Source organism: Anomaloglossus baeobatrachus, chromosome 4 (assembly GCF_048569485.1).
Source record: "Anomaloglossus baeobatrachus isolate aAnoBae1 chromosome 4, aAnoBae1.hap1, whole genome shotgun sequence".
NCBI classification, from domain to species: domain Eukaryota; kingdom Metazoa; phylum Chordata; class Amphibia; order Anura; family Aromobatidae; genus Anomaloglossus; species Anomaloglossus baeobatrachus.
Genome location: NC_134356.1, coordinates 416,070,501 through 416,082,673, shown reverse-complemented (window position 1 = coordinate 416,082,673; position 12,173 = coordinate 416,070,501). Strand labels below are relative to the sequence as shown.

Genomic DNA, 12,173 nt, shown 5'->3' with positions numbered 1-12,173 from the left:
CAATACTTCTGGTTTGTAAAGAACACATCCAAAGATGTGCCTGGTGACCATTTATCATCTTACTCAAATACACCTGGCCTTGGCTTAAACATACACATATACATTACATACACATACATTAATATATATTTTAAAAAAGTGATTTGAAAGATAGCTACTAGACAATTGTGTGGCTGCCAAAACATGTCACGGTCAACCTTGTAGCGGACTTAAAAAAAAAAAAAAAAAAAAAAAATGTAGTCAGTACACCATTGCTTATTTAAAAAGGTGAGTGTAAGCTTTCGTATTATGCCTAGAATTTTACTCAAAGCAGCACTCCAGTGTTTTTTTCTTTTTACTTCACCGCTGGAGTGGTGCTTTAAATTTAAGACAACTGTCATATAATCACCTGCCTCAGTCTTCTGCTATCATCGCCACGCCGGTTGGTTTCCAGTGATTTTTGACGTGCCAGCTGCTCCAGCGTTTCCTGGAAGTCACTTTGCAATACAACTCTCAGAGCCTTGTTCTGGCTCTCAGACCGATATTGCGACCAGTCAGAAAAACGGATTTTTGTGTACTCGCCGTAAAATCGTTTTCTCTTAGCCATCATTGCGGGACACAAGACCATGGGTGTTATGATGCTTATCCATAGGAGGACACTAAGTAGATGCAAAGATGTTAGCTCCTCCCCTGCAGTATACACCCCCTGGCCCAGCCAGGCTACTTCAGTTTTAGTACACAAGCAGTAGGAGAACAAGTAACAAAAAACGTGAGTGAATACTCCTAACAAAAAAGTACTGAGACAGAAAAAAAGCTAAGGCCCAACAGGGCAACAGGGAGGGTGCTGTGTCCCCCAATGATGGCTAAGAGAAAACAATTTTACGATGAGTACAAAAAAATCCGTTTTTCTCTGATGCCTCATTGGAGGACACAGGACCATGGGACGTCCTAAAGCAGTCCATGGGTGGGTAAACAATAAGCAACGCAACCCAAGGACTAGGAACCAGTCCCAGATAGTGGAGTACCCATCTCAGTAGGTGCTCCTGGCTATCGTTTGCAGAATTTTCCTACCTAGGTTCCCCTCACCCGAAGCCTGGGTATGGACTCTGTAATGCTTTGAAACAGTATGTAGGCAAGACCAGGTCGCAGCCTTACACCTCTGTTCCACTAAAGCCTGATGCCTAATGGCCCAAGAGGCGCCAACTGCTCGCGTGGAATGAGTCCGCAGCCCACTAGGAATGGGCTTGAGTTGCAAGCGGTAGACCTCCTGGATCGCAGAGCGAATCCAGCGAGCCAGCGTTGCCTATGAAGCTGCCTCTCCTTAGGCCTTTCAGGAATGACGAACAAGCAGTCCATGTTCCTAAAGGGGCTGTCCTGGGTACGTAATATCTGAGAGCCCTCACAAGGTCTAACGAATATAGAAACCTTTCCACCCTATGGACTGGGTGTGGACAAAAGGAAGGCAGAACAAGGTCCTCGTTCATATGAAACGGGGAAGTAACCTTTGGAAGAAAATCCGGAAGGGGGCATAGAACCACCTTGTCCTGATGAAAGATCAGAAAGGGTTCGCCGCAAGAGAGTGCTGCCAGTTCCGAAACATGTCTGATGGACGTAATCGCCACTAAGAATGTTACCTTCCAGGAGAGAAGAGCAAGAGAAATTCTTTAAGGAGGTTCAAAAAAGGGACCTCTGGATACCGTCCAAAACGAGATTGAGGTCCCATGGGTCCAGCGACCGTTTATACCAGGGTTCCCCAACGCCAGTCCTCGAGGGCCGCCAACAGTGCATGTTTTCAGGATTTCCTTAGCATTGCATGGGTGTTGGAATCATCAACTGTGCAGGTGATTAAATTATCACATGTGCAATACTAAGGAAATCCAGAAAACATGCACTGTTGGCGGCCCTTGAGGACTGGAATTGGGGACCCATGGTTTATACAGGGAAACTAGATGGGAAACACCCTTGAGGAAAGTCTTGACTTGCGGATTGCAAGCTAGGCGGTATTGATAGAATATTGAGAGAGCTGAAACCTGCCTTTAAGGGAGCTGAGGGCCAACCCCTTTTGCAACCTGACTGCAAAAAAAAAAAAAAATAAATAAATAAAAAATAAAAATCAAGAATTCTAAGGATCGCCAGAGGCATAGGTTGGACATTAGATTCCCTGCACTGGGAAAGGAAAATTTTCCACGTACGGTAGCAAACACAGGATGAAGGCCGGCTTTCGGGCACTGTACATGGTGGAGATGACCACGGGAGAGAAACTCAGTCTTGTTAAAGTCCAGGCTAGGCTAGGCCGTCAGCTTCAGTGCTCTGGAGTTCTGATGGAAAATGGGCCCTTGGGTCAGCAGGTCTGGGATGCTTACGAGGCGCCATGAGCAATTGTACTAATTCAGCATACCAGGCGCACCTGGGCTAGTCCGGTGCCATTAGTAGCACCGGGACGCCTTCTGCCTTGATCTTCCTGATTACTCGTGGCAGCAGGGGCAGAGGCAAAAAACATGTAAGGTAGACAGAAACGACTTCAGGAGACTAGAGCATCTGCGCCAATGGACTGTGGATCACGTGACCTGGCTAAGAACGCGGGTACCTTTGCGTTCAACCTTGAGGCCATTAGATTCACGTCTGGTGTACTCCAGTGAGTGCAGATGTGTGGGAACACTTCTGGGTGGAGAAACCACTCTCCGGCGGCCAGGCCTTGGCGACTTAGAAGGTCCGCCGCCCAGTTCTCTACTCCCGGTATGTGCAACACTGAAAACACAGACCCCCGTTGATTCGGCCCAGGTAAGGATCCTGAGGACCTTGAGATAAGCTGTCTTGCTGCTGGTACCTACCTGCCGATTGACATAGGCCACAGCTGTTGCATTGTCCAATTGGACCCGAATCAAACGACCTGCTAGCAGAAGGGGGGGGGGGGGGGGGGGGAGAATGACCTGAGCGCGAGAAGATCGCGCTGATTTTCAGGATGATTTCTGGGAAGGGAAGACTCCTGGGGTGTCCAACGTCTCGAAGCAGTGTGGAGCCAGTACGCTGCTCCCCAGACTAAGAGGCTGGCGTCCGTGGTCAGGAGTAGCCAGTCCACTTGGGGGAGAAAACTCCTTCTCGATATGGAAGAGGACTGAAGCCACCAGCAAAGCGCATACCTGACTGAAGGTGTCAGGTGAAAAGTTCATCCAAGGAAAAGGGGCTCTTGTCCCAGGCAGCTAGAAGCGCAAGCTGCAGAGGGTAGTGGTGTGGCTAAGCGGCAGCACTGCCTCTATAGCCGCCGCTATCCTACCTAGCACTCTCATACTGAATCGTACGGAGCGAGAGGAGTACGTAGAGGGCATTGTAGAGCGGTCGCCTTGTCTTGGGGGAGAAATATCGAGCTCCGAAGAGTGTCCAGGGACATGCCCAGGGAGGTGACTGATTTTGACGGGACCGGGGATGATTTGACTGGAGTCAGAAGCCGCCCTAAGCAGGATAGGGTGCCCACAGAGATCTGCACGCTGGTTGAGCCCTTGATGAGGAGGTCATCCAAGCAAGGCAGAACAGCCACTCTCCTGGCGTGAAGGGCACTCATGGCGGCCGCCATGACCTTAGTTAAGACCCTTGGTGCTGTGGCAGAGCCAAGGGAAGGGCCACAAATGAAAAAAAAAGTCCTGAACCACGAAGCGGAGGAACTTCTGGTGAGCTGGAGCGATGGGTATGTGCAGGTACGCTTCCCTGATAGCTAGGGAGGCAAGGAATCTCCTTCGACCATAAAGGCAATAATGGACCCTAGGAATTCCATTCTGAATCTCCTTACGTGCACGTTTGCTCAGGTGTTAGAGGTCCACAATGGGACGAACTGACCCGTCCTTTTTTGGGGACCACGAGAGGTTGGAATAGAAGGCCTTGAACCTCTTGCCGTCCGGAATAAGTACCATCACCCCCACCGTTTGGAGAGAGTGGATTGCTGAGGAGAAGGCCTCGTGGTGTTTTGGAGCCTTTGGGGGGGGGGGTTGAGAGGAAAGACTGACCAGGGGATCGGGTCCAGAATTCAATGTGGTAACCGGAAGAACAAGGTATAACACCCATTTGTGGTCTGAGGCGGCGGCCCAGATGGAGGACGACGAGACGCCTCGGTCTGTCTAGACTGACAGGACGAAGTGGACTCGGGGAGGGCTGAGAAGGTCGGGCCCTGCATGTCTAGTAAAAAACATCCTGGGCTAGAGTTGGGGGAGGGAGGTACTCTTTTCCTCCCGTGGCGTCAGAAAAAAAAAAAAAAAAAAAAGCCTGTCCAAACGATCGGCAAACCATCGGTCGGGAAAGGAGTACTGTGAGAGGCTTGTTAGAGACAGAGTCCGCTCTCCATTATCGGAACCAGAGGGCCTTACGGATGGCTATGGTATTTGAGGCGGCAATAACTGCGCAGGTAGCAGCGTCGAGGGAGGCCTGCATGAGGTACTCTGCTGCCGCAGCAATGTGAACTGTTACATCTGTGAGGGTCTGAGGGAAACTGGTAGTCCTGGTGCCTGTGCGACCCACATGGAAGGTGAGTGGGACCCGCGGCCTCGAGGCAGAGCGATCGAGCTGCTCCACTTGTCTGTCGGGTCCTTGAAGGAGGATCCATCAAGTAAAAAACAGGAGGAGGGTACTTCAGGCAGTCGGGAAACCGGGTGAGGGTCCACCGAGGCCAGATCAGCCCAGCCCTTAGAGACAGCTAAGCCAAAGGGGTACCGGGACTCCATGAGTTTACGGATACCAAAGTGGCGTCAAAATTTTTTTTTTTTTTTGAGGTTTCTTCACCCTTTTGAAGGAGACCGCAGGGTCAGTAGTAGTGGATGGGAGATCTTCCACATGCAGAGTTTTGGTTGATTGCTGCAATAAGGGAGTCCATCGCAGCTTGATCGCTCGGGGAGGTTGTACCGGGAGGATTCCTTGGTTTCAAACATCATTCGCCTTCCTCCTGCTCCTCAGAGACCACAGAACATGTGGGAGAACCCCATCTGTGTACCCCAGAGGGAGAGCCATGGGGAGGGTCATGCCCTTTTTCTCATCTGCAACCGGTGAAGCAGAGGTCTGATTCTTATCAGAAGGACCCTCTATAGAGGTGTCATCAGGCTGCGTTCTGTCCAGGGCCCCGAAGGGTGTGAGGACGATATTGCATGGCCAGCACCAGGTTCTGGGAACTGTGCCCATTTCGGGGGACTGGGACCCGTAGGCTCTGGGCTGGCAGCGGTTGCTGCGGTGGTGGCAGGGGGGGGGGGGGAGGGGGTTGGGGAAGCTACGGGGGAACCGGACTCTCAGAAGGAAGAAGTTCCATCATCCCCTAGTAGCTCAGCGTGGCAGGATACATTAAAAGTCTTATAGTTGTTGCTGTAGTTGTGCAGGCCATAAAACATGTGACTGCAGCCTCTGGCTGATGAGCCACAAACTCTGATTGTAATGAGGGAGCAATGCTCTGCAGAGCTAATGTGCAAGTTAGACTATAACTCACCCAGAACCCTGATGACCCCTCCCCCCCTCCTCCTGTGTCACAGTTCCTGTGGGAAGGAGGAAGCCAGCTCTGAGTGACGCCCACAGGCTCTGATCACAACAAGAGGGAGCAATGCTCTGCAGAGCTGTGCGAGGAGGGTTACGTGCTTTTGTGAGGGGGCGTGGTTTATAGAGTGCCGGAGGGGGTGGGGCTTAGCTCCGACAAGAAAGCATGAGAAAATATAATAAACAAAAAAATGGTGGGAAGGGACTCCCCTTCCCCCCTCCAGCCCTGCACAACAATGGTGGACAGAAAAAAACCTCTAAGTGTACCGCAGCTGCGGGTGCACTGAGTCCTGGGAGCTCTCACCCCTCCCCCTGCCACAGGTGGAATGCTGTGCAGGAGTCTGCAATCAGCCCATGTGAATACAATCAGGGAAGATCTGACCTTTGCTCCAATTCCTGTCAGGGAGCCAGTGTGGAGATTCTGACGCCTTCTGTTGCCCGGTCACAGAGCGTGTATCAACTCAGACCCTGCCAGAGGGAGTGAGGAAGTTTTTCCATCTGCTCTGGAAAATCGGAAGGATCTCACCTCAGCTCCTGTGGAGATGGCAGTCTGATGCCTGCTGCCTGGTCACACTGGTGCGGAGCATGTATCAACTCAGAGCCTGCAAGAGGAACTGAGGAAGTTTTCATCTGCTATGAGGGGGAAGAAAAAAAAAAAAAAAATCCCCGAAGGAACAATCGCCCTCTAAAAACAAAAAATTCTTGCTGCAGTAGTCGGCAGAGATGTGCCTCCAATAGACACTAAGCTAAAACTGAAGTAGCCTCGCTGGGCCAGGGGATGTATACTGCAGGGGAGGAGCTAACATCTTTGCATCTACTTAGTGTCGTCCTATGGATAAGCAGCATAACACCCATGGTCCTGTGTCCCTCAATGAGGAGTCAGAGAAATTATGGGCACACGATGGTGACAGGACCACAGCAGCGCTGAAAAAGGATGATGCCTGAGGGCGAGTAAAAGGCTGGGTGCAGGGGACTTCAATTCAAAGTACCACTCCAGCGGTTTAAAAAAACAAACAAAAAAAAAAAACAAAACACACAACAAACAAAAAACCACACACACAAAGCTGGCGTGGTGCTCTACAGTGTCTTCTCCATCTAACATCTCCGGGAATACACATTTCCAGATTTATAATCATGAAATTAGTTGTTAATGTTCTCATACCAACTGATGTTTTCACTACATTTAGTTCAGAGTACAGTTCTTTCACAATATCGGACCGATCCTCCCATCGTCTCTCAGTTACATGACTTTTCCATTTCTTGAAACCAAACTGTGAAATAGATAAGAGGAATGGAATTAGTCAAGTAAGGGCTGAGACCACTACCTAGAAGTGTAAAGTGGTTAAAACATACCTAATATTAGAAGGCCTTAACCTTCCTGACCATGAGAACCACATTCAGCTCTGACAGGGTCACGAGCCACATCCAGCTGCCACCCCCCTCACAGTAGTCACACCCAGGCCCCTATTAACAGTATAAAGGCAGCCAAAGCTGTCAGGAATTACTCTGAGGCAGTATACCAAGTTCCAGGGACTCCTACCTTACCCCCATTCGGATCTGCTCCTCTGTGTGGGGCTTCCCACAAAAGTCACCATCTGTAGACCTGCTCTTGATTTCAGTTTGCTAGACCTGATGCTTGTGCACCAAGCTTGCAGACAGCTACATGTGGCTCCAGAGCTACAGGTTGGGGACCCCTGCTTTATAAAAAGATCATAGAGTAGTTGAAGGACAAAAAAAAAAAATATATACACAATTGCGCTTTAGTTATTTTCGGAGACCCGTAGGGTTCTAATTTTTTGAGGATCTAGGGCTCAGTGAGGACTTCTGTTTTGCGTCCCGAGCGATCGTTTATAATTATACAATATTTGGGTAGATACAATGTTTTGATCACCTGTTATTGCATTTTAATGCAATGTTGCGTCAAACATAAAAAAGCAATTCTGGAGTTTTGAATTTTTTCTGGCTACGCTCTTTACCGATAAGATTAGTTGATTTTATATTTTGATAGATTGTGAATTTCTATAAACAGAAGTTTTTTTTTAAATATTTTATTTTCAGTGGGGTGTAACTTTGTTTTTTCTCATTTTTGAAAATTTTTATTGATTTTTCTAGTTCCTTTAGGGCATTTTATGCCTGCACTATCCGACTGCTTCTGCTGATCTAAGTGGTGCTTCTGTATCGCTCTGATCAGTAGAAATGCTGATAGTCTGTGAGTGCCGGCACTCTGCTGGCATTCACAGGAATCGACTCATGACAGCGTCAGGGGTCATCAGCTGACCTTGCGCTGTCAAGACAACCCACTGGCGCAGTTATCACATCACACGGCTGCCGATGGGAAACAGTACAATCCCCAATCCACCCGCGCCTGTTAGCTGCACATGTTGGCCGGTCAGATGAGCCGACGTGTGGGGAAAGCTGTGGACTAACCACATCAACCCACAAAGGAATGGAGGTGACCAAGGGTTAAGGGGTTAAGCTATGGAGTCATCCATCAATTTAGAAGATTCTTGATTGTTGAATGGTCTTGAACGTGAATCTTGTACGTTTGAAGCCAGGATGTAAAAGTCATTGGAGATAGTCTTGATAATAGCATTTCTGCTCTGACCTCTTTAGACACAAGTTTATAGAATGAATGTTAAACTTAAAAAGTAACTACATTTTCAGCATTTTTGTGTTATATATTGCAGGCACTTTAATTACCTGCAGATCAGTTGGTGGAGTTGGGTCTTGAGACTCCCACTAATTCAATGCTGTATGGAGTCAATAGAAAGTATAAGCTTTCCATTTAGAAGACAAAAAAAAAAAACAAAAAAAAAAAAAAAAAACACCTCCACACCTGTCAAACGTTTAGTTAAAAGGAGAGCAAATGACAAATGTCAATTAAACAAACTGCTATTTGTGTCCTAATATTGTTCTCCCAAGTTTTTTTTTTTTTTTTTATTGGCGGAGTTTTATTTTTATATTTAAAACACACACACACACACACACACACACACACACACACAACTTTCTAAACCACTATTTCAGGAGATATTTTCATACTGTACTTCAGGGGTCTCAAACTCGGCTGGGTATATGGGGCGCACAAGGAAAAAAAAAAATATTTGGGGGCTGCATTCTTTGCAGGGCCAATCAACATTCTTGGATTTGGATCACTTTTTGTGAACAGTTTTTGCGTGTTTATTTAAAAAGGGAAAAAAACAACAAAAAAAAACAAAAAAAAAACACAAAACCCGCACTTTGTTACGTTTATATTTTTTAATGGCAAAAACTTTTTTTTATCTCTTGTGCCCAGTAGTAATGTGCCCATCCTTGTAGCATTGTGCCCAAGTAGTAATGTCTGCAGACCTCATCCTAGTTCCCTATTATGCCGTTCTTGACATACACAAAAAAAAAAAAAAAAAAAAAGAAGATTCTTCTCATTTTTCCTCCGTTGCCTCTTAACTGCTTGTTGTTGGCTGCAGACCCATAGACCCCGTGACGATCGCATTACCATGCAAGGGTCTGGCGCCGGCAGGGCTTTACTACAGTTGATTCATTTGCGGCGCAGCACGCACTTAGGAGCTCTCTGCTCTCTACCATTCACAGGCAAGCAGGTGACTTCATACAGCGATGTTACCTGCTTTACATTGGTATAATTCAGAGCAGTGGCGTAACTAGAGTTCGACAGGCCCCGATGCAAAATTAGGACTGGGGTTCCCCCTCAGGGTACAGGATGATTACACCGACACCTGGCCCTTTTAGTATTAATTCTGCTTTATTAGTATCCATTTTAAAAATGCCACATGTACACATACACACAAATGCAGCCATATACACTAGATTTCTCTTTATATACTGTATATGTGAGCATTTTGTACACTGTATATACAAAGAAATAAGAAAGTTGGATGTCTGACAGCAAACCATGAAGATGAGGAGACCCGGCCACCATCACAGGACAGCGGTGAGGCATATCATCAGTTACAGGGCAGTGGGGGAGGGGGCAGGACAGTGCAGCTGTGAGGCAAATAGGAGGATAGAAGAGCGCAGCTGTGGGGCAGGGTGGCAGGATAGCGCAGCTGTGGGGCAGGGTGGCAGGATAGCGCAGCTGTGGGGCAGGGTGGCAGGATAGCGCAGCTGTGGGGCAGGGTGGCAGGATAGCGCAGCTGTGGGGCAGGGTGGCAGAATAGCGCAGCTGTGAGAGGCAAATAGGAGGATAGAAGAGGGCAGTGGGGCTAGAGTCATCATTTAGGGAGCTCCAGTACTCACTTCAGGTCGCATTGTGTTCCTCTGGAGCCTCCTGCTAGTGGCGACCCCTGCGATCGCAATTGTTCCGCCCCCTGGTGCAGAGAGCTCCTAGCGCGCGCTGTGTCGCAAATGCATCAACTGTAGTAAAGCCCTGCCGGCGCCGACCCCCTGCATTGTAACGCGATCCTCGCGGGCACTCAAGCCGCAACAAGCAGCCACATGCGGCTCGCGCACCACGTGTTTGAGACCTCTGCTGTACTTAATATCAAGGGGTATCAATGTTGACCAGAACTGTACATCAATCTGAGTACTTAAGCTGCAGTGTATAGTAGAGGAAGAAATACAGTAGTAACTTGAACAATTTCTCTGTAATATGAGCCAAACCCTGACCTCCCAGAGAATCTGCTTTTAGAGCTTATATTAAATGAAAGGGGACATTACCAGTGTGAGACTGTCAGTCATTACATGTCTGGGCGCTTGATATATTTGTCTCACACTGGCAACTCCCTTCATTTATAACAAGCTCTGGAGTCAAATCCTCATGCAGATCTGTTTCCGGCACATAGTTATTAACAGCTCATGTACATATTTCAGAGAAATGCCTTTTTTTTTTCCTTAAGACTTCCAATCGCACATAAAGATATATTTTATTCAACTCTCTATAACCCGCATGCCCATATAAATGGTTTATCCTTCTGACAGATACTCTTAAAATAAGTAAATTGTGAAAAACACACACATATACATACATACATACATACATACATACATACACATATATATATATATATATATATTATACAGTCATATGAAGAAGTCTGGGCACCCCTATTAATGTTAACCTTTTTTCTTTATAACAATTTGGGTTTTTGCAACAGCTATTTCAGTTTCATATATCTAATAACTGATTGACTCCGTAATATTTCTGGATTGAAATGAGGTTTATTTTACTAACAAAAAATGTGCAATCCGCATTTAAACAAAATTTGACCGGCGCAAAAGTATGAGCACCTCAATATAAAAGTGACATTAATATTTTGTAGACTCCTTTTGAAAAAAATAACAGCCTCTAGTCGCTTCCTGTAGCTTTTAATGAGTTCCTGGATGAAGGTATATTTGACCATTCCTGTTTACAAAATAATTCAAGTTCAGTTAAGTTTGATGGTCGCCGAGCATGGACAGCACGCTTCAAATCATCCCACAGATTTTCAATGATAATCAGGTCTGGGGACTGGGATGGCCATTCCAGAACATTGTAATTGTTCCTCTGCATGAATGGCTGAGTAGATTTAGAGCGGTGTTTTGGATCATTGTCTTGCTGAAATAGCCATCCCCTGCGTAACCTCAACTTCGTCACTGATTCTTGCACATTATTGTCAAGAATCTGCTGATACCGAGTTGAATCCATGCGACCCTCAACCTTAACAAGATTCCCGGTGCCGGCATTGGCCACACAGCCCCAAAGCATGATGGAACCTCCACCAAATTTTACTGTGCCTTTCTGATATTTTTCTTGGTCTGCCACTTCTGGGCTTAACAAGAACTGTACCTGTGTTCTTCCATTTCATTACTATGTTCTACACAGTGGAAACTGACAGTTTAAATCTGAGACAATTTTTTGTATCCTTCCCCTGAACAACTATGTTGAATAATCTTTGTTTTCAGATCATTTGAGAGTTGTTTTGAGGAGCCCATGATGCCACTCTTCATAGGAGATTCAAATAGGAGAACAACTTGCAAGTGGCCACCTTAAATACCTTTTCTCATGATTGGATACACCTGCCTATGAAGTTCAAAGCTCAATGAGATTACAAAACCAATTTAGTGCTTTAGTAAGTCAGTAAAAAGTAGTTAGGAGTGTTCAAATCAAGAAATTGATAAGGGTGCCCATACTTTTGCACCGGTCAAATTTTGTTTAAATGCAGATTGCACATTTTCTGTTAGTACAATAAACCTCATTTCAATCCAGAAATATTACTCAGTCCATCATTTATTAGATATATGAAACTGAAAAAGCTGTTGCAAAAACTCAAATTGTTATAAAGAAAAAAGGTTAACATTAATAGGGGTGCCCAAACTTTTTCATATGACTGTATATATGTATGTACAGACCAAAAGGTTGGACACACCTCAGAGTTTTTTTTATTTTCATTACTCGGAAAATTGTAGATTCACATTGAAGGCATCAAAACTATGAATTAACACATGTGGAATGAAATACTTAACAAAAAAGTGTGAAACTGAAAATATATGTCTTAATGTCTTATATTCTAGGTTCTTCAAAGTAACCACCTTTTGCTTTGATTACTACTTTGCACACTCTTGGCATTCTCTTGATGAGCTTCAAGAGGTAGTCACCGGAAATGGTCTTCCAACAGTCTTGAAGGAGTTCCCAGAGATGCTTAGCACTTGTTGGCCCTTTTGCCTTCACTCTGCGGTCCAGCTCACCCCAAACCATCTCG

The 12,173-nt window shown here is 46.3% G+C and overlaps 1 protein-coding gene across 2 annotated transcripts in view; it reads right to left on the bottom strand.

The window, feature by feature from the left end:
* Nucleotides 1–12,173, bottom strand: part of LOC142301589 (uncharacterized) — a 154,027-nt gene that overhangs the window by 110,355 nt on the left and 31,499 nt on the right. For both annotated transcript variants that reach the window (XM_075342615.1, XM_075342616.1), the window contains exon 4: nucleotides 6,644–6,752. In XM_075342615.1, the coding sequence (XP_075198730.1) occupies nucleotides 6,644–6,752 (109 nt within the window). The remainder of the gene's footprint in view (nucleotides 1–6,643; nucleotides 6,753–12,173) is intronic.